We start from the raw sequence: 21,695 nt of genomic DNA on the forward strand, positions 1-21,695 counted from the left end.
CCCAAAAAACGCCAGTACAAAAGCTACCGAAAACAACACCCGCTCATAAGGAGACGAACATAACTCCCCTAAACACCCCACTAAACGAACCAACAATGGCAATGACACCGGCCGCCTAGAGTCACGCGACTGAGCCCCTTTCCGAAAACCCTTCATTGCCTGTCGCACCAGAAAATCCTTAGTTGCGTCCCGCACCCCTTGCATCTGGAACAAAAAGGCCAACGCCGCCAACTTGCAACTAATCACCGAAACCGACCTGCCTTCCGAAAAATCCCCACTTATTAACATCAGTACCCCCAATACTCGACCCTTGTAACCCGACTCAATGAACTCCCTACTTTCCAACTCTGTCCATTCCTTCCACACCGCCTGATATCGGCACCAAGTAGCCTCAGACACCGATCTCCGAATTCCCTCAAATGCTATACCGATGCCAGGTCCCACAGCCAGTTCGGGCAAGGTTCTCCCTCCACGTCCGCTTCCGGCACCAGCTTCCTGAACCTGCAAAACTGAAACCGTGATAGCGCATCAGCCACCTCGTTGTGAATCCCAGGCACATGCCGAGCCACCACGCAAATGTTTAACTCCAAGCAACGCAACACGAGATGCCTTAAATACCCCACAACCGGCGGGGATTTTGCCGACAGTGCGTTGATGGAATGCACCACCGCCATGTTGTCACAATGCATGCAAACCCTTCTTCCAGCAAAAACAGGGCCCCACAACTCCACCGCCACAATAATGGGAAACAATTCCAACAGCGCCAAATTCCTCACCAAACCTGCTTCCACCCAACGCTGCGGCCACTTTCTCACGCACCAGCGCGTTTGAAAAATTGCTCCAAAACCCGTCGCCCCAGCAGCATCAGTGTACAATTCCAGCTGGCTATTGGACACTGCCTCGCTCATCCAAAGGGTCCGACCGTTGTACCGGTCCAAGAACTCCTCCCACACCAACAAATCCCCTTTCATCATTTTTGTCACTCGGACAAAGTGATTCGGAGCTTTTACCCCCGCGGTTGCGCCCGCCAGTCTCCTATTAAATATCCGCCCCATCGGCATAATGCGACAAGCGAAATTCAATTTTCCGAGCACTGACTGCAACTCGCGCAACCGCACCTTCTTGGCCTGAGACAAAAACCGCACCGACGCCTTCAAATCCAACAGCTTCCCCTCCGGCAACCGGCATTCCATTGCCAGTGTATCAATTTCGATACCTAAGAAACATAAAACCGTCACCGGCCCTTCTGTTTTGTCTTTTGCCAACGGAATACCCAGGCTACGCGCGATCCGCTCTAACGTGAACAACAACAAGGAGCAAACCGAAGAGCCCGCCGGACCCACGCAAAAGAAGTCATCCAAATAGTGAATCACCGAATGGACTCCTGCCACCTCCTTGACTACCCATTCCACAAACGTACTGAATGCCTCAAAATAAGCACACGAAATGGAACAGCCCATCGGCAAGCAACGATCCACATAGTATTCACCATCCCACATACACCCCAAGAGATGAAAGCTCTCTGGATGCACCGGGAGTAAACGAAAAGCTGCTTCCACATCCGCCTTTGCCATCAGGGCCCCCCGCCCCGCTACCCTTACCAGCTCCAAGGCCCTATCGAACGATACATAACATATCGCCGACAATTCCGGTGATATCCCATCATTCACCGACAATCCCGCCGGATAAGATAAATGATGAATGAGCCGAAATTTGTTCGGCTCCTTCTTAGGAACCACCCCAAGGGGGGAAATCCGTAAATTGGAGAATGGCGGGTCCTGGAATGGGCCCACCATCCTTCCCAACTCCACCTCCTTCTGCAGCTTTTCCTTCACCACCGCCGGATGTTCTTTTGCGGACCTCAGGTTTCCCGGGCGAAACACCGGCGCCTCAGATTCAAACGGAATCCGAAAGCCCTCCGTAAAACCCCAATCCAACAACTCCGCCGCCCGAACATCCGGGTATCTACTTAAATAGGGAAGCATCGCCTCGACCCTCACTGGCATCCTCCCTTTTTCCAGACCCATCCCCCGCCTTTCCTTTCCCTTTCTTGAAGCACCTGGCCAGAGGGTGGGACCCTCCACATCCGGAACACTCGTGTTTGAACCGACAAGAGGCCCCGAACTTACACTGTCCCTCTTTATACTGCCAACAAGCTCCCTTTTTCTGTCCAGCCGAGGACCCGCCGCTCGCACCCGGGCTCCCGGCACCCCCTCGAAAGGGCTGAACCGGCGCCGTCATTAACCGCATCCACAAAGAAATATCCTTGTGGCCCCACTGGACTCCCGGCCGCAGAGCCTTCCGTTGCCGGAACTGCTCATCATATCTCAACCACCCTAAACCGCCGTATACTCTATACGCTTCCCCTATCGCATCCATATATCCAAATAGGGCGGAACAATGCTCCGGCTCCTTTTCCCCGATCACGCTGGCTAAGATCGCAAAGGCCTGTAGCCAGTTAGTAAACGTCCTCGGGATCAACCTATACCTCCGTTTTTCCTCATCCTCCTTCTCCTTTTTTGTATCACTGGGCTTTACCTTATCCAAATTAAACTTTTCCAAGGGAAGCAGGGAAAAAATTTCCACATACTCCCCTTTCCAAATCTTTTCCCTCACCTCCTTTTTCAAATGAACCCCTAACTGACCTTCAAAACACACAAATTTCACTCCTCGCCCTATCATCCAAGCGCACAACCTCATCCTCCTTTTCTTTTTCCTTTTCCGCCTCCTTACTTGCGCCCCCGGAAGCCGCCCCACCTGCCTCCTGTCCCGTACCTGCCGCCGAGGTCGGGTCCCCCGCCGCAACCTCGCGCACCGGCGCCTCTGTCCGCACCACCTCCGTGGGGCCCACCCACGCCCCCACCGGAGCCCCAGGCCCAGTCCGACTAACCCGTTCCGTAGACAACCCCTGCAACACCCCCATAAGCTGCCCCCAAAACTCCGGACCCGGTAAACCAGACTGCCCGACCGCACTCGCCCCCAGCGCAACGCGTCCCGCGACGGAACCCCCGCCCCCGCTCGCGCTACCCACAGCATGAAACATTTCTGTTGTCTGCTCACCAGGCTGCCGTTGCGCCGACCCCGGAACAGCCGTGCCACGATCTTCCTGCTGCCGCTCCGTCCGACCCGCCGCTGCTCCTTCTTCCTCGCTGGAGTCAGATGCGCTGCCGAAATCCTCAGGGGGGACCAGCGAGGGGACAGCCCGCACCTGGCGGCCGTCGACCCCCACGGTCACCGCACCCTGCTCGTCCGGGCGACTCCTGCTTGACCTCTTCCGTTTCTCCCGCCGTGGCGCCCTGCCGCCGTCTTTCCTCGCTGTAGTCGTGCCATCCTGCTGCGCCGCCACTTCTCCTGCCGTCCTCAGAGGGCTCTCTCCCTGCCGACTGCAGGAAGGCCGTGCCGAGCTTGCTCCTCGCCGGGACCCTCCCCCAGCACGCTCCTCGCCGGGGGGGACCGTGACTACCGATCTCCTCTGTGCCTGCGGGCCACCGTACCCCATCTCTGATCTCCTGACCTCGCCACGCGCATCCGCTCCCGTCCTCCGTCCTGTAGCTCTCCCCTGCGGCCTGCAGGGAGTCTCCTCCGGCAATCCGGCACGCCGAGCGCCACCCCCAGCCGGCACATCACTGGGGGCTGCCGTCATCCATGCTCCGGTCCGATGCTGCGCAGGCCGCGGACCGGAAGTGGGCCTCGCCGAGGCTCCGCCCACCCCCAACCCACGGGATCTCCGACGCGGATTCCTCCCGGTGGCCGGCTGCTCCCCTAGGTGAGTGGAAGGGCTCCGCCGCTGCTCCGGAGGGTCCCCGCAGGGGCTCCTTGATCGTATTCTCCCCCTCCAGCTGGGGGAGTAGCGCTCCGGCGGTCGCGCCCGCCGAGCACGTAGCATCGGCCCGGGCACTGGAACGGCAGGCGGCGCCGCTCCAGCCCCACAGACCGCTGCCAGCTGCTGCCTCAGGGCATCCACTCCTACTACCTCGGAGGCCCCCCGCACCATCTCCAGCAGTTCAGCAAGGGCAGCCATGGCAGGAGGCAGCAGTACGTCCTGGGACACAGAGATCAAGCGACGAAAGGGGAGGTGATCAGTACACCCCCCTCTCTTATACCTCTCACAACACCCCACCCCATCCTTGCTCCCCCCCAATCCCCTTACAGCTCCCTTCTACCAATCCTGTACTCCCACATATCCCCCATCCCATGCAAACCCATTAACCCTTTCCTAACCTTGCACCCTCCCGATCGTCATGGGGTCCATTCACCCCTATGGGGCTCACTGCCCTTCTAAAGTGTAGAAAAGAACATATGGAATTGCATTGTTTATGAGACATCCTGTAACATTTCATATATATTTAATACTTCATTGCTTGGATATCTAAACTAGCCACATATTAGAGAACCTGCAGTCTTCTAGTAACCATAAAGCCTTTGCTTTTGATTTATGTTACTAATAATAAATTCGCTTATTGTGCTTAGAATGAAAAATGATACCATGGTTTCTCGTATTTTTATTTACCGTATTTAGTTAGTAATATGTTTTATGCATTTTGTTTCAATTATGTAGATTTTTTTTATTCTTGCAGGGAAATTCTAAACTCTTTCCTCCAACTGTCCAATAATCCAGAATGCCTTTGTCAAGTCTTTAAAGTGAACCTGTCAGTGCAATATGCACCCAGAACCACGAGCAGTTCTGGGTGCATATTGCTAATCCCTGCCTAACAGACCCTGTATATAGTAGCATAGATAAAGGGATCTTTAGAAAAAGTATTTCTAAAGATCCTTTATGATATGCAAATGAGCGGAGGGACTAGTCGCAAGGGAGTTATACAAGGGGCTGCTGATAAGTCTTTGGCTTTGTGATCTTTTTTTGTTTCTATGATAGCGAATGTTACATCACATGAAACACGTATACTATGCAGAGGCGGTTTCTGCACCAAACCGTGCAATACCTTATAGCCAGGTTTATAGGTCAGCTTCAGTCCTCCTTATGGAAACAATGGTCAACGGTGCACGTAGACAGAGGAAAGAAGATCCAAGCCAATGTTCAGGAAGCAGGAAACACCATCCAATTTTCCAAAGTGCTTTATTCCAATATAATGTGCAGTTAAAAGTAGCGGGGAGAGAGCCGAGTGCAGGCCCCCTAATGGACGACGGCCGTTTCGCACGTCCTTAGGGACCCGTAGAAGCACAAGGACGTGCAAAACGGCCGTCGTTCATTAGGGGGCCTGCACTCGGCTCTCTCCCCGCTACTTTTAACTGCACATGATATTGGAATATTGGATGGTGTCAGCCGTAGATTCCTGCTTCCTGGACATTGGCTTACATCACATGAAAGCCTTATGTGTCTAATATATGTGTTCAAAATGTTGTATTTGTTGTTTATGGCAACAGTGTTCTACGCACGCGGGAAAACAAAACAGCAGAGTCTAATGCGTTATTCACAGAAAATGAGAGCAGAGGAGTGATAAACTTCTTGTTTCTGCAAGGAAAGTCCGTAAAGGATATTCATGGTGATATGTCGCAGACATTGGGTGATCAATGCCCTTCATATTCCACAGTTAAGAACTGGGTTGTCAAATTTAAAACAGCCACTTCAGCACCAATGATGAGGAACATACTGGGCGACTGAGAGTGGTTGTTGTTCAGGAGATCGTCGATGTTGTGCACAACTGCATACTGGAGAATCGACGAATTTCAGCTAAAGCAATAGCAATAGCATTTGGATCCCATAATGTTGGACAACAGATCAGAGAAGCATGTGAGTGAAAACATCCCGGTCCATTTGTGAGCGTTTCCGGACTGATAAGAACTTCCTAGATTGACTAGTCACTATGGATGAGACCTGGATTTACTTGCATGACCCTGAAAACAAGGCGCAGTCAAAAGAGTGGAGGCACAGTGGTTCTCCTCGTCCAAAAAAGTTCAGGGTGCAAAAATCAGCCACTAAGGTGATGGCGTCTGTGTTCTGGAATAAGGAGTGCGTGCTGCTTGTAGACTACCTTGAAAAGGGTTCCACCATCAATGCAAGGTATTACACTGAACCTTTGGACCAATTAAAGGCAACTCTGAAGGCCAAAAGGTGTGGCAAGCTGTCCAAAGGAATCTTATTCCTGAAAGACAACACCACCGCTCACACTGCACAAGCGACCATGGCAAAATTGGCAGAGCTTCCAGCTGGTTGACCACCCACTTTATTCACCAGATCTAGCTCCCTCCACCTATCATCTGTTTACAAACCTGTAGAAACATCTCAAGGGTCCCAAATGTCACACCATTTCAGTTGCCATGACTGCTACGGATGCCTGGTGTAAGGCACAACCGAAATCCTTCTTTTTGATAGGCTTACAGAACTTGGAATACCAATGTAAGAAGAAGAAATGTGTTGACATCAGTGGATAGTATGTGGAGTAAATGTAAAGTTTCATTATCCTATCTTGTTTCTTTCTGGGTAAAGCCAAATCCTTATCTGCAGCTTTTCGTATCCCCCAACTAGTCCGCCTTCTTAGCATGTTAGCATGCCCACAGCAACGTACAAACAAGCTAATCAATGCCCAGCTTCATTGGGGGTGATGCGCTTACCTGTGTCCATTGTTACCACTTCAGAATGCCAGGTTTAGGGTCCATGCACATGATCAGAAGTCCCGGCACTTCTGGTCATGTGAACTAGACCTCTCTGAAGCCGGGTTGAGTACACTCAGCTTCATAGTGCACATGACCAGAAGTGCTGGGACTTCTCATCATGAACACTGACCCTAAACTCGGCGTTCTGAAGCGGTGACAGGTACATGCATTACAGCTGATAATGCTGGGCATTGATTAGCATGTTAGTATGTCCCTGTGGACCTGTTAACCTGCTAAGAGGGCGGACTAGTCGGGGGATATAACACCTTTGCGACTACTCCCTGCGCTCATTAGGATATCATAAAGGATCTTTAGAAATACTTTTCCTAAAGATCTTTTTATCTATGCTACTATATACAGGGACAGGTAGGCAGGGATTAGCAATATGCTCCCAGAACTGCTCGTGGTTCTGGGTGCATACAGGACCTGACAGGTTCCCTTTAATGCTAGATAACAAGTATCTGAGTTACAGTTTTTTCTTTTTAATCCCACTAGCAGTCAGAAATGTTTTCTTTATTTTCTTTACTTGGTATTCATTGCAATGCTCCCTGCCCTCAGCATACAATGCATTGTGCAAGCATTCTTCAACTTAGTGCAGAATACATTTTAGCTCCCCGAGCATTAATCTTTTTATCTGATTGTGATGCAGCCTCTCCAGTGCTATATATCCAGCGCCGACACATATTATGTTCTCCCGGCGTTATCAGGACTCTGGGGAGAGCAATGTGGATATTGAGGTGATTTTTCAGGCACATTCTGATACAAAGAATATACAATACCCTCCTGCACGGTCTGCGTCTCCTGTGTAAGGAAAATACAGGGAATTTAAAATACATTTATGACACATCATTCAGTCCATTAGAAAGCAAATATATGGAAAGTATACAGAAATACAGTATAGTGCAGCTATCTTACACCTGGAGCCAGAGCTTACTGAATGTCGGATTATTAGGGGATGTGTATGTCTCTGCACTTTACTGAATTTCTTCCATAATTGTAAATTTATAGGGAAAAAGAAAAAGATTTAAAGTTGTTACTTAAGTTTTGACTGGAAAGGGATTTGCATAAAACTGTGGGGGATTTGTAATTACAATTTATTTTAATAATTTTATGCATTTTTTCAACTTATAAACTCAAAAAACAGCATCACCGAAAAGCCATGTCAGTTATTTCCTCTAATTGTCAGGGTGCGATCTAGACCCTCTGTGTCACGAAGCTGCTGCTCACTGTGTCCTAGGGATGCAGAGAGCGGCAGCTCGGCGGAACAATAGATTGCAGGGGCGGCCAGAGCTGTCAGTTTTGTTTTTAAGATCGTCCACAGGCTGAACCTGCTGGATGTTCTTCAGATGTCACCTTTCAGGGTGATTGCCTGGCTATTTAGTTGGTTGGCAATGGTCACACCATTATCAGTCGTAGCTTTGCTCTGTGGAGTGTTTGCCTCATGTTTTGCTGTTTTGATCTCTTGCTGCCTGATCTTGAACCTTGCCTTTGATTACTCGTTTGCCTAGCCCCTTTGTCTCTATCCACACTGTTTTGATCTGACCTGTTTACTCTTTTGTCTTGCCTCTCTGTCTTTGATGTACACTCTTGGTGTTTGACCCTAGACTTCTTGATTCTTCTGTCTCACGGCTTGCTTGAGAAGTGAAATTAACCAGTGTCACACGCTGATATGCAGTTTTTAGCCTGATCCAAGTTTCAGATTTTTTCTCGTGGGAGTGTGTTTCCCAGTAATATAGGCTGGATATGATGTGTGCGTATATCCAATGTCCTGCTGTAGTTATCTGTTTTCTTATATCAGCACAGATCCAGAACTGTATTGATTTCCTATATAAATGCTGTTCTGTTCTAAAGATTTGTTTCTCTGCTCTCCATAGGTCTTTAAATACTTTCTCATCTCCACTGCAGATTTGTGCATAACACCATTTCCCTCCCTACATCTATCCCTAAGGGTACATGCCAACGATCAGGACCCGCTGCATCATGGACATGGCAGGTCCTGACCTGCGGGGTCACGAGTCTCCTCTGCAGGAGACCGCAGGAGACCACAGCTGCTTGTGACCACGATCAGGGTTTGGGGCGCTGCGATCTCTCACTTGTGTTCTCCCTACGGAGGACGCTTGTGACTCCGCAGCAAAGAATTGACATGCTGCAGCTCAGGAAAGCCACACCGCAAATCAGTTTTTGCTGCGGGCCGAACATGCACAGTGGGCGAGGGATTTTTAGAAATCCAAACCATTGTGCTTGTACTGTACATTGCAGCTGTTTGATTGCAGCTGAAGCATGTTGCATCCAAAACGCTGCTAAGGCTGGGGCCACACGGGGATTACTGCAATTCCCTCCCATGACACTCAGCTCACGCTGGCAGTACAGCAGAGCCGAGTGTCATGCGAGTGTCCCAGCGACTGAGGTCCGATCATGCGAGCAGACCTCAGCTGTGAGGGGCGGGCGGGAGGGCACTGAGGAGGGACGGGCTGCTGCTGCGGAGTGGAGGGAGGAATTTATGTCCCTCTCTCCTCCGTAGCTAGCTATTTCCATTCTGTACCGCGAATGCAGTGCGATTTTTTTTTTTTCTCGCCCCATAGACTTGAATGGGTGTGAGAGAAACAAGGATCTCATTGCAGCCGTAGCATGCTGCGAATGTTTTCTCGGTCCGATTAGGGCTGAGAAAATAATCGCTCATGGCTCACACATAGGCTAATATTGGTCCAAGTGGAATGCGATTTTTTTTTATCGCACTGCACTCGCACCGGTTTTCATACAGTGTGCCTTAGGCCTAACACTGATCGTGGAAAAGCAACCTTCACTAAAATGAGGAGCAGAGAAAGAATGCAAAACCAGGAGCAGGAGCTATGAGGGATTGAGATCAGTTTTGCAAAGCACTCAGCTAGATAAAGGACTAAAGGGCCATTTACATGCTGCGACATCGCTAACGATATATCGTCGGGGTCACGGTGTTTGTGACGCACATCCGGCGCCTTTAGCGACATCAATCGCAGCGTGTGACAGGCAGGAGCGACCTTATATGATCGCAAAAGAGTCAAAAATCGTTGGTATATGAGTGGTCGTTCATTTACCAAAAATCGTTGTCTCGTACGTAGCGAGGTTGTTCCTCGTTCCTGCGGCATTACACATCGCTATGTGTGACACCGCAGGAGCAACGATCATCTCCTTACCTGCGTCCATCGGCAATGAGGAAGGAAGGAGGTGGGTGGGATGTTCCAGCAGCTCATCTCCGCCCCTCCTCTGCTATTGGACGGCCGTTTTGTGACGTCGCTGTGACGCCGAACGCACCTCCGCCTTGAAAGAGGGATTGTTTGGCGGGCACAGCGACGTCGCAGAACAGGTATGTGTATGTAACGCTGCTGTAGTGATAATGTTCGCTACGGCAGCGATCACAACATATCGCACCAACGACGGGGGCGGGTGCTAACACTCACAAAATCGCTAGCGATGTCGCAGTGTGTAAAGCACCCTTTAGACTCTGCGACAGCAGAATGGTAGAACATTTTTAATGCTTACTATTTAGAAAGCTGCTTAACTTTGTATTTAGGAAGCAATTGAACAATAAAAAAACCTTCTGTGTGAAATTGTACATAATCTTTAAAGGGCTTGTATGAAATTAGATCAGCTCGTATGAACAATACAAGAGACAGCCGCCAATAGAGACAGCCACCAATAGACTGGTGTAGAATAATACATTTTATTATTACATTTTGGAGAAACTCTTTATATTATATAAAGTTAATATTTCACAATTTTATAAAGGTTACATTTTCCCAAATACTTTCAAACAATGCACTTATTTAGTCATTATGATTCCTACTTACTCATAAGCATATACTAGTGACAGGGAACAGGATCATTTTAATAAAGAAAATGTGATAGGTGGCTGTCAGTCTTCTCTGGAGACTGTAAATTTACTGGAGAAGAAAGGATTGGGTACGGTACAGATTACCCTGTCCAATCCCTCTGTCTTCAACTAGAAACGCTGAGGATAGTCAGAGTATTATATTTCTTGTCTTTTTCCTTGTAAAGTTAATTAGTCATATTACTATTTCGAAATGTATCTATGAAAAGAAATGATGACTCTTTAAAGTTGCTGTGTTTCTTCAATAACTGCTTGGGAATCTTATAACACGTTCTTACAAGAAAATGGTTATATAACTGTATACCATTGATCTTTCTAGATGTTATTCTCCAACATTGAGGACATTCTCATGGTGCACAGAGACTTTTTATTCCTCATTGAGGAATGTTTGCATCCAGAACTTAACGCTCATCAAGACGTTGGAATCTCCTTTCTACAATTTGTAAGTTGGATCCCATATCTATATGATGTCTATCTTTCATTAAGTTGTATTGATTCCTCAATATTTATGTTTTTAAATGGGTTGTCCAGGATTTATCTTTTTTTTTCTTTGAAAATTATAGATCATCCTCATCAAGCCAATGGTTCCAGCCAGTCTTTCTTTACTTTTCTGCAGATATCACATACTTTACCACTGCAGCCAGTCCCTGGCCTCAGCAGTCTGAAGTCACGTAGATGCATATGATCTCTGCAATGAAGTCAACGAAGACCGGAAGGAACCTCTGGAGGGGCAAGGGACTTAGATGATTATTACTGTTAGAAAAAAAAGTTAAATTCTGGTCAACCTTCTTAAATTTGTGTAAAAATGCAAGCACAGTTGTGACCATTGCACCTCGCAGCCCTGTGGTCTGAGTTCAACCCAAGAACCATCTTAATGGGAGCTCTATTTGGGACAATGTCCGATATTATTGAAGGCATAGTTTGTCTAGCCCTATAGAATATTTTATTAGATGAGCAGAAATCCTAAAAATATTTCCCAATTTCACAGCTGAACACAGTTTTGGATCATGTTGTTCAGAGAATAAAATAAATGATCTAATCTGCTATTATATATTTTTTTGTAGGAGTAAGACCCACATTTAAACAAGTTCCTCAACAAAGAAAAATAAAATATTTAACACCCATATGTGCATTTTCTGTAATAGATCACACAATGGAATGTCACAATTTTTTATGGATTCTGTATGAACCTGTAAAAAAATCATTTTTTGAAGACATAATGTGGGCATATAGATTTATTTTTTGGTGCCTTTTTATAGATCTGTAATTAGTATTAATCAATAATTTAAAGAATCATCCTTAAAATACTTAATTCCTTATATCCTTATAAGTCCAACCAGATTTTGTGAAAACGTTTAATAGGAACACTGGATTAACGTCAAGTTGCATTTAGAATTGAAATAAGGTAGTTTGGATAATGTATCACTGCTACTATGGATGTATTATTGTGAACCAATAAACTTGCTACTTGCCTGAAAATGGCAGATATTTACGTGTTCAAGAGAGGTTAACATGTTTGGGAATTACAACCCTCTAGCAAAAGATGAAAAACCAGGTTCCAAATGAACTTCCAAAACGTATTCTTATGAGATCTCTGTTGCCTGCTAGTATGTTCATGTCTCAACTGCACTTGTCGTTATCTACCTGGGATCCTATAGAGCAGTGGTCTTCAATGTTTCTTAGCTTGAAATTCATATTCACCTCTGATAGAGTCACATCCTGTGTAGTGATGGGAGAAAAGTCAACTATTCATGTTTGGATAATGTTACCAAATACCGAGTACTGTTCCAATAGTCGTCACGACAAGAAAAATGCTCGGGTGCACCATTGACTTGTATTAGGTTCATGATTCGTGACGAATAGCGGAATATTAGTTTGGGATTTGTTACGAATAATCCAAACACGAATAGTTACTATTCACCCATTACTAATCCTGAGCCCCCCACTCTCAGAAAATTATCATACTGCTCCCATCTCCCCCACAGCAGTGACACCAAGATACTCCATTATCAGTATAATGACAGAAATTACACTGAGACAGTATATGTGCCATCATGGGTTCCCATCTCTCTACTATTTGGTATTCTTGCATCAAGCACTACCACCACACTATTGCATCCAGCTTCAAGCACTTTCTCTATCTGGCAGTATTATCCTATATCCAGCTTAGTACTTCAAGGACAACCCCTTCTGATTCGGCATGTTTCCCCCAGGTAAAATAATAAAGCCTATACTCTCCTCCGTGGCCGGGGTGCGGTTCCAGCGATGTCTGGGTTTGAGGTATCGGGACTTGCGTCATGCGAGTCCTGTGTCCAATCAGCACCAACGTCTGTTACCCCACCTTCAGACACAGGAACAATCAACAGGAAGTGAGCAGCAGCCACAGCACTCACTACCTGTTGATTAATTTACTTGTCCAAAAATGGGGAGACAGAATCTTGCGCTGATTGGACACAAGACTCGCTTTTCTTCACAACGTCCTCGTTGGCCGTGGAGGTGAGTATAGGCTTTTTTATTTTAACTGAGTGAAACATGTGGAAACAGAAGAGGTTGTCCTAGTAGTGGAAAACCCCTTTAACTTAACTCTCCAACCACAAGGCCAGAATATGTGCATCCAGATATGCTCTTCTACCGAGGGCTATTCACAAAAGTTAAAATCTAAAAACCCAATTTTCATAGCTGTTTTCTAGACCTTTCCTAAGACTGTCTTAATTTCTATGATTAAGCAGTTTTATTTAGTTGGATTCTTCTATGCTTGATAAAGATGTATTCTCATCCATTGCCCAAAGAGTCACTTAACTTTGATTTCCAGATTTCATTGTAATTAGATCCCTGTTTAATGTCAGTTAATAAGAGGTTTACATGCAATTTCAATTTTGTAATTTTATCATATTAAATAGAATAGTGATATTTTCACTGTTGCTTTACATCTCTAGGGTCCTGGGTTCAATTCCTACCAAAAAACAAAATCTGCTAGGAGTTTGACTGTTCTCCCGGTGTTTGCTGGCGTCCCTCCCACACTTCATATTGATAAAAAAATTTAGATTGAGAGCTCTGATGAGGACAGTGATAGTGTCTGTAAAGTGCTGTAGAATATGGTGGCGCTATATAAGCATTGCACAATAATAATAGATAGCAGTTGACATGACTATTGCTGACAGTAATCACCAGGATACTTTCCCTTCTATCAGTTTTGGTAATATTTTATTTTTTTGTGCTCTCTAATTACTCTTTCTGGATGTATTTCTATGTTTTATGCCAACAGTCAGCATATTTACCAGAATATGTACTTCTAATGGTTTTTGGGATTGGCTTTGAGGATGTGGAATTTGCCGTCTCTCTAATGCCAAATTTCCATAAGTGTTAGCGTTATGGCAGGTGTACAGAGATGAAGAAAGAGGTGGCACTGAAATGTCACATAAAGCTTACCTAAAACAGAGCATGGACATTATTGTGCTAGAATTTTTTTATATAAAAGTCAAATGGAGGTCCCCCGAGTGGTTCCTCTTTAAAGAAACAAATATATACAATTACTTTAGCCTGATAAGAGCTAATAAACCATCCTATATTTCCTATTTTAGCAAATGGCAAACTAAAACCAATTTACCACTTTGCTATTCTATTCGCAAAGTGCAATAGTAAATTATAACTTTTATTTAATTAATGATATACCAGAAATAGGTGAAAATCAGTTTAAAAATATCAGAGACATTATAGATAGAAGATCTGTATCTTATTGCTATACTAGTGGCGGACACAGAGAGACCCCTGTGCGAGTACAATATATGGACTCTTTGCATTCCAATAACTCATCATAATGCACAAATATACCGACCTTAGAGGTGGTTGTGTCCCCCTTTACCTCTTTGGCCCCTATGCGGCTGCACAGATTGCATCAATGGCATGTCTACCCCTGTGCTACACTGTAAGTTACAAGATCCGACATCAAGATATATTTGACCATACTGAGTGTGCGTGCACTACAGACTGCTATACTGATTTAAAGAAGTGTTATGCCCTGTACAATAAAGCACATTTAGATCTAGGGACCCCCCATTCCCTTTCCCTTTCCCCTCTTGACATATTTCACTAGATGAACCAGCGTCTTAAGGGATACTGGTGCAAATAACTACCTAGGTTATATACCAGGCGACCCACAATGGAACAGGTAACAGGCCCCCATCACACTACCAATGATTGCATTGAGTATCAAGCACCTCCTCTATCTGGCAATATCATGCCATCTCCAACTTAGCACTTAATTTATCTCTCCAACTCCAGGGCCCATACATGCGTATCCTGACATGCTCTTCGGTGCAGAGCTAATCGCAAAGACCTGCTCTTCATAGCTGTTTGCTAGACTTGGTGCTAATGCACCAAAATGTCATACAGCCACAAGGCACACATCATTGGCCATAGGGAGCTTGAACCTGCTGTTGTGTCTGATCACTTATATCACATACTTCAATACCATTGTATTGCAGCATAAAGGGAAAATGTAGCTGAGCTTAGAAGAATACCAACATGGCTGCAACAAGCGCCTTCAGCAGGAAGTAACCTGTCACAGTATTGGAACCCACGGGCAGGGGTGGTAATTTTATGACATCTGGTGCACGCATACTGACTCTAATACCATTTAAATTCTATCAGATATTGACAGCAGTTCTGGCTGTAGCTGTCAGAGACTAGTGATGGGCGGACCCGGACTGTAAACATCCGGATCCGCGTACTTTCAAAAGTATCCGGGTGTCGGACCTGGACCCAGAGTTCTCAGAGAATTCTGGGTAATAATCTGGATCCAGCAACTCGGGAAATAAAAAAAAAAGGGGGAAAAAAAAGAATAAAGCAATCGTGCTATACTTACCAAGTCTCGAGCGCGGCTGTAACTGATTCCAGGCCACTCACTCTTCTTCAGGGACTGCTTATGAGCCTCATACATATTCACTGCTTCCCCCGTCCACCGGAACTCCTGGCGCCAGTGGTTGGTTGCAGTCAGACGCACCCCCAGCCTGTGGGACACCGTCTGCCTGCAACCAATCACAGACCCTGTCTGCGGGTCACTGTGGATTGGAGTAAAAATAAATAAATAAAGTAAGAAATTGGTGTAGGATGTATTATACACACTCCAAATGCGTAAGATGGCTCTTCATGTTATCATAATGGATTTTTAATATGCCTAATTAAATAAACATTATGGCCTTTAGGTGTGGATTGCTCCTATTTTTTGTTTTTTTAATACATTCACCTGTTGGCCAGACAGGTGGTGCTTTTGGACACGATAGAGCTGAGCCGGACACTATTGCAATCCACGGCTTCACTTCTTTGCTTTATATTGTTACATACTGTATGTTTTACATTAATAAAAAACAGGTAAGTCAAACAACACGTCTACAATGAGTTAAAATCCAATTTATTAGAATGTATGTCTATGCATACAATGACTAAGAACTTTGTTTAAAACATGTAACAGCAGCTCAGGGGCATGCAGTCCCTATTTTTTGACATGTTTTATTGTTTTTCTAATAAATTGGATTTTATCTCATCGGAGACGTGTTGCTGGGATTACCTGTTTTTTATTCTTGAATCTGGATAGCCGACCTGCTCGTCCGTGCATCGCCCAATATACCACCTTTTCCTAAATTCCACCTGGTGAGCTGGATTACCTCTTCACTTTTGTATGTTTTGCATTGACATACCTAAAAAATATCTGCAGTGTTTGATATGTTTTTCTATTCTCTGTTATACTCAAAAACTCAGCTGAATATGCTTTTTTAACACCAGTCAAATGTTTCTGTTAAGCATTCAACAAAAAGCTTATGGAGCCATTAAATATGTACAATGGATTTCCAAGCAATTACACTAAACAGAAGATTTTTGTTAGTGCAGTGAATGAATACTAGCTAATAGTTATGTTACTATTAGGGATGAACGAACCCGAACAGTAAAGTTTGAGGCTTGTATTGGACACAGGCGTCCGGATCTCGAACTTAAACAGACTTTCAAAAAAGAGTCTGTGTCCGAGCTGGTGGTCAAAAATTGAGGGGATACCACACTGTTTTTTTTTAATTATTTAGATAAATAATTTTAAAAAGCAGTGTGGAGTACCCCCAGCCAATGTAAAGCAGACTGCTAGGGGATGGTATTATCAGGCTGGGAAGGACCATGGTTATTTGACCCTTCCCAGCCTAAAAATATCAGCCCATAGCTGCCCCAGAATTGGCGCATCCATTACATGTGCCAATTCTGCACTTTGACCAGTTCTTCCCAATTGCCCTGGTGCACTGACAATCGAGGTAATACGTTTGGGGTTGATGTCAGCTGTGAATTGACAGCTGGCATCAAGCCCAGGGTTTAGTAAAGGATAGGCATCTATCAGACACCTCCATTACTAACCTGGTAAGTATAGAGGTAAAAAAAACCCCACAAACTGGGAAAATAGTTTATTTGATTAAAAACTCCTCCACATGCCACCATTCACCAATTTATTGGATGAAAAAAATAATGGAAGTTTTGACGCAATACAATGGAGTAATGTTCCACAAGGTCCACCATTTTATATGAAGCTTTGTTCTGAAAATGTTCTCATAACGAGGCTCCATAGGAATCTATGGGTGTCATTGGACATTACTCCATTGCATTACATTGGAACTTCGAGGATTTCTTTTTAATTAATACATTGGTGAGTGTGGGGCAGTCTTTATTCCCCAATTGTATATCATGCAACTTTGAGGGGTTTTTTTATTCAATAAATTGGGGAACGAGGGAGTGAGTGGGAGTGTTTTTTCAAATAAACTATTTTTCCCTGCATGTGTGTGCTTTTAAATCTATACTTACTGGGTTAGTCATGGCGGTGTCTGATAGACACCTATCCATTAATAACCCCTGGACTTGATGTCAGCTGTCAATTCACATCTGACATTACATTAATTCAAAAAGTATTACCCTGATTGCCACTACTCAAGAGCAATTGGGATGAGCCAGGCAAATACCAGCCCTCTACTATTTACTTTACCATGGCTGGTGATCAAAAATAGGGAGGAGCCCATGCCGTGTTTTTTAAATTATTTTTTTAAATAATTTTAAATACCGGTGTTGGATCCCCTCTATTTTGATACCCAACCAAGGTAAAGCTGATAGCTGAGGGTTGCAACCCGCAGCTGTCTGCTTTACCTGTTCTGGTTATTAAAGATAGACAGGAGCCAACGTCATTTTATTTTTTATTTATTCCCTTTCCATATTTGTTTCCAGGGTAACTGTCCAGATTTGTATTACTTTTGCAGCCCCCTAGCCCTTATTATGACTATTTTTCAGCCCAGAAGTTCGGGTCTCCGTAAACTTATATACGGTTTGGGGTCTGGGGTCAAGATCAGGTCCCAAAATTTTTTAATAAAGTCATGCTGTACTCCACGAACCCCAACCTCCACGGATCTGCTCATGTCTAGCTAGCATAATTAAGCAGAACTTGCTAAAGTTGGATTCAAACCCATTTGTCTTCCAAATAAAATATACACCATATAAAAGACAGCTTGGGAGGGCTGTTTAGTTGCATTCTACTATGTAAAGTGTTTCATAGATAACACAGACTAATTTGTGCTTTGGTTCATTTGTACAGATTTTTAGAATACAGAAAAGCTGATCTTTACTATTATAATGGTGTGCGTCCTAGACACAACGTTATACTTGTTGATGCTATTATATCCTTGTATACTCTAGAAAGAGCGTTTTGCCATTTATGATGAATACTGCAGCAATCACGAAAAAGCACAGAAACTTCTCCTAGAACTTAACAAGATAAGAACAGTGCGGACTTTCCTGCTGGTAAGGAATTCTGATCCTACTTTATGTTATTTCTGAATCATAGGCTTAGGGTATATCTAGGTATTACATTTTATTTTGCTTTGTCTACTTGCAGAATTTCCAGTTTAAGTCTATGGCAGGATGGAAATATAACGCTGTATTTTATGTGGTTATTAATTTAAAGGCTATTGTAAAACTTGTAAAAGCCCTCACTACGTACAGTGCTATGTTTACACCAGGGACAGATAATATGACTATGTTTTATTATTGTTCTTTTGTTTCCTTTTCAACACAGTTTTACTTTTCATTTTGTTCACTATTCGGAATAACTATATAAATTAAAAGACTTTCTCAACTTTACTTTTTTGGAGCCAAGGCCAAGATTGGAACTTAAAGGAAGAGGAAACATATAGGAAGGGATTTTGTCTTTCTTCCTATTGTAACCACTTCTGGCTTTGTCTCAAAAACTGCACCAAAATGTCTTGCGTGATCCCAACCTTGTTTTGGTATTTCTTGTGGTGTCTTAAAAGATGTCTCTACTTTTGTAGCTGATTATTATTCTAATGCAAATAAAAGATAAGCAACTTTGCAATTGGGGTTTCTTTAAAGTATACTCAACAATATGTACCCTTTTATATTAATGAAAAAGGGAGAACCTGAGCAAAAATGCTGAAATGCATTAAAATTGTATTGTAATTTTTTTACAAGTTCAGAGTGCAAGGACATAAACACAGTTAAAAAATATAATATGGTAATACAGGATGAGAAATAGGGATGATGAAAAATTATTTTCGGGTACAGACCAATGGTAATGCAGATGTAGATGAAACTTACATATATGGCCTATCAGAAGCAAAAACAATAAATGATCAAAGATCCCAAAATATTGCCTAATGGCAGTAAAGAAAATGGTCATGAAAAAGTCATATAACATGCAATGTTTCACAGTATAACGAGATCAAAGAGATATTCATGAACTGTCAAACCTTTCTAGGCATAGGAGAAACATTAAACCCGGAGTAAGGGAGGCATTACCAAGGTCCGAAGGTGGAAGAAAGACTCCGACGTACTTTTCGCGGCCCTTAGCACATTGCCGGCTGCTTCATCATGGGGGAAAGTAGAAGGGGACCATAAACTAAGTCATATTCAACAACAAAAGAAAACAAAGTATAAGGCCTAAAATATTACATTTTTATTAGAATTAATTAAAATCCAATAGATAGTAAAAGAAGAAAAAGTATGGTGATACAGGTATGAGCATACTTTTTCTTCTTTTTACTCTCTACTGGATTTTAATTAATTCTAATAAAAATTTAATATTTTAGCCCTTATACTTTGTTTTATTTTGTTGTTTCTTTAAAATAAAAGAAATACCAGCAAATACAGAAACGGGAAATGATGAACCGTTCCTATGACGCCCCTCAATGTAAAGATAAGTATTGGCCAATTATGCATTGATGGTGTAATGCTGCCACCAGGGGGAGCCAGAGCTCTGCAGCAGAAGACACTACACAGAGCAATGAGAACCAGGAAGTGAATACACAGCGTTCTCATACACTACCTCACAGCACAGCTGAGAAGCAGAGCTGCAGGACATGCAAGGAATAGTCAGGCAGGCTAGGTCAAACACATTACGGGCAGAAGCAGGACCGGAGGAATGAGCAGAAGCGGAATCAAAGTCAGGCCAAGGTCAGTACTGGAGGAAGCAACCGAGTGGGGAAATAGGAGAGGGGACAGAGGACAGGAGGGACGACCAGGGGATGGAACACAGACAAGGGCACGGGGGCACAGGAACAGACAGATCAGGATATCACTCACAGGACCAGCAATCACAGGCAAAGCAGTTCTAAGCTTATAGCCGGTGCTGGTTCACTGGAAATGTTAGCTTTTAAGGCATCCAGGATCCGGAAGTGAGGCCCGAGAGAAGGCTCCGCCCCCTAGCCATGTAGACGGGGTGGCGAACCATGACAGATGGTCTATTTAAAGATGGACACATACTGCGGCAGCTTGTCCTAGCACTAGACCATTCTAAGTGGGTCTCCTTGTCTGTATCATTAGCCCTTCACCCAAAGCATCTCCCCTGATGAATACTGGCAGAGGAAACGCGTCGGGAGGCTTCTTGGTGACGACTTTTTAGGGCCATTCTATTTAGGGTCAGCTTGGTACTGTCCTTGTAAGGGCTGGAGTTAATGAGGTGTTGAGGAACTAGCTAGTTCTTGCCAGGGAGAGAGCTCATGCCTGGTCGTGAACAGCTACCCGACTGATCTACATTGATGACCCCCTCCAGCAACTGACCCGGACCTACATATGGGTGAGACCAACCCTTTATATCAAGTGTTTAACTGCACATTATAAGATTTTATTGATCCGGATGTATTAATCATCAGGCAACATTCATACATATATGTTTCTGCCATAGCCATACCCATTTAACTTAAATCCAGGAGACAATATTGTGACCTTGGTTTGTTTCCCTCCGGGTAATGGTTGGCACAATTGGGTTAACATATATGGTTATATGCCTGTCCTTTGGATGATTCACCAACTCCATATATGATATTGTATCATTATGTTATCATGTGATGTTTGGTTCCCAATGGAACACACCCAATTTAAATTTAAACAATAAACAGGATTGCATTCTTCGTACCTTTCATCCGGATCAAAGCAGTTTACCTCACAGTGTCCATGAACCTTGGGTACTAACGTGTTGTTGAACCTTTTGGTATTCGCCTGATAAATTGGATATTTTTCCGACTGTTACCATCTCCTAATCGTGTGGTGCTTCCAACACCGTTTTTCTTGTGGTCCTTTCAGACATGAATAGTGTTTTCTGTTGTTTGCACAATGTTTTTATGGTTGTGTCGTGGGCGGAGGAGGGGACGCTGCGCTCTCCCACTGCTCGGGTCCGGCTGCTGCTGCTGCTCGGTGGTGGCTCGAGCGGTGGGCCGGATCCCGGGGACTCGAGCGACGTTCCTCGCCCGTGAGTGAAAGGGGGGGAGTTGATTGTGGGGATTTGGTATTGTCCGTGACGCCACCCACGGTTGTGGTGAGATTGGTGACACCACCGCTGCTCTGGACGGGGATCCCGGTAACGATGACAGGGAGCAGCCTGGATGTTAGTTCTCCCCTCCGTGGGTAGGGGGTTGATTGTCCCGGGGCCCGGTGAGGGGTAGGGATGGATGGCAGGCGGGTTACAGGGCCTGGTGAGGTGCAGGGTCGCGGGGGCAGCGCTGTGCCGCACGGCACGGTGGTACTCACTCAGCCAATGATGAGCACAGAGTCTCCGGTAAAACAAACGGCTGGATGGACGGGTCCCACAGACGGCTGCGGTGTTTCTCTTCCCGGCAGGTTGATGGTGACTGCCTTTCCCTGCACCTGTGTACTGTGTATGGGTCCAATGGGTTCCCACCGG

At 44.8% G+C, this 21,695-nt stretch overlaps 1 protein-coding gene across 1 annotated transcript in view; it reads left to right on the forward strand.

Annotated features, from left to right (window-relative positions):
* Positions 1-21,695, forward strand: part of PREX2 (phosphatidylinositol-3,4,5-trisphosphate dependent Rac exchange factor 2) — a 582,180-nt gene that overhangs the window by 153,706 nt on the left and 406,779 nt on the right. The window contains exons 3-4 of the mRNA XM_075353190.1: positions 10,803-10,925; positions 18,197-18,301. Coding sequence (XP_075209305.1) covers positions 10,803-10,925; positions 18,197-18,301 — 228 coding nt within the window. The remainder of the gene's footprint in view (positions 1-10,802; positions 10,926-18,196; positions 18,302-21,695) is intronic.

This window comes from Anomaloglossus baeobatrachus, chromosome 6 (genome assembly GCF_048569485.1).
Source record: "Anomaloglossus baeobatrachus isolate aAnoBae1 chromosome 6, aAnoBae1.hap1, whole genome shotgun sequence".
Lineage (NCBI taxonomy): Eukaryota > Metazoa > Chordata > Amphibia > Anura > Aromobatidae > Anomaloglossus > Anomaloglossus baeobatrachus.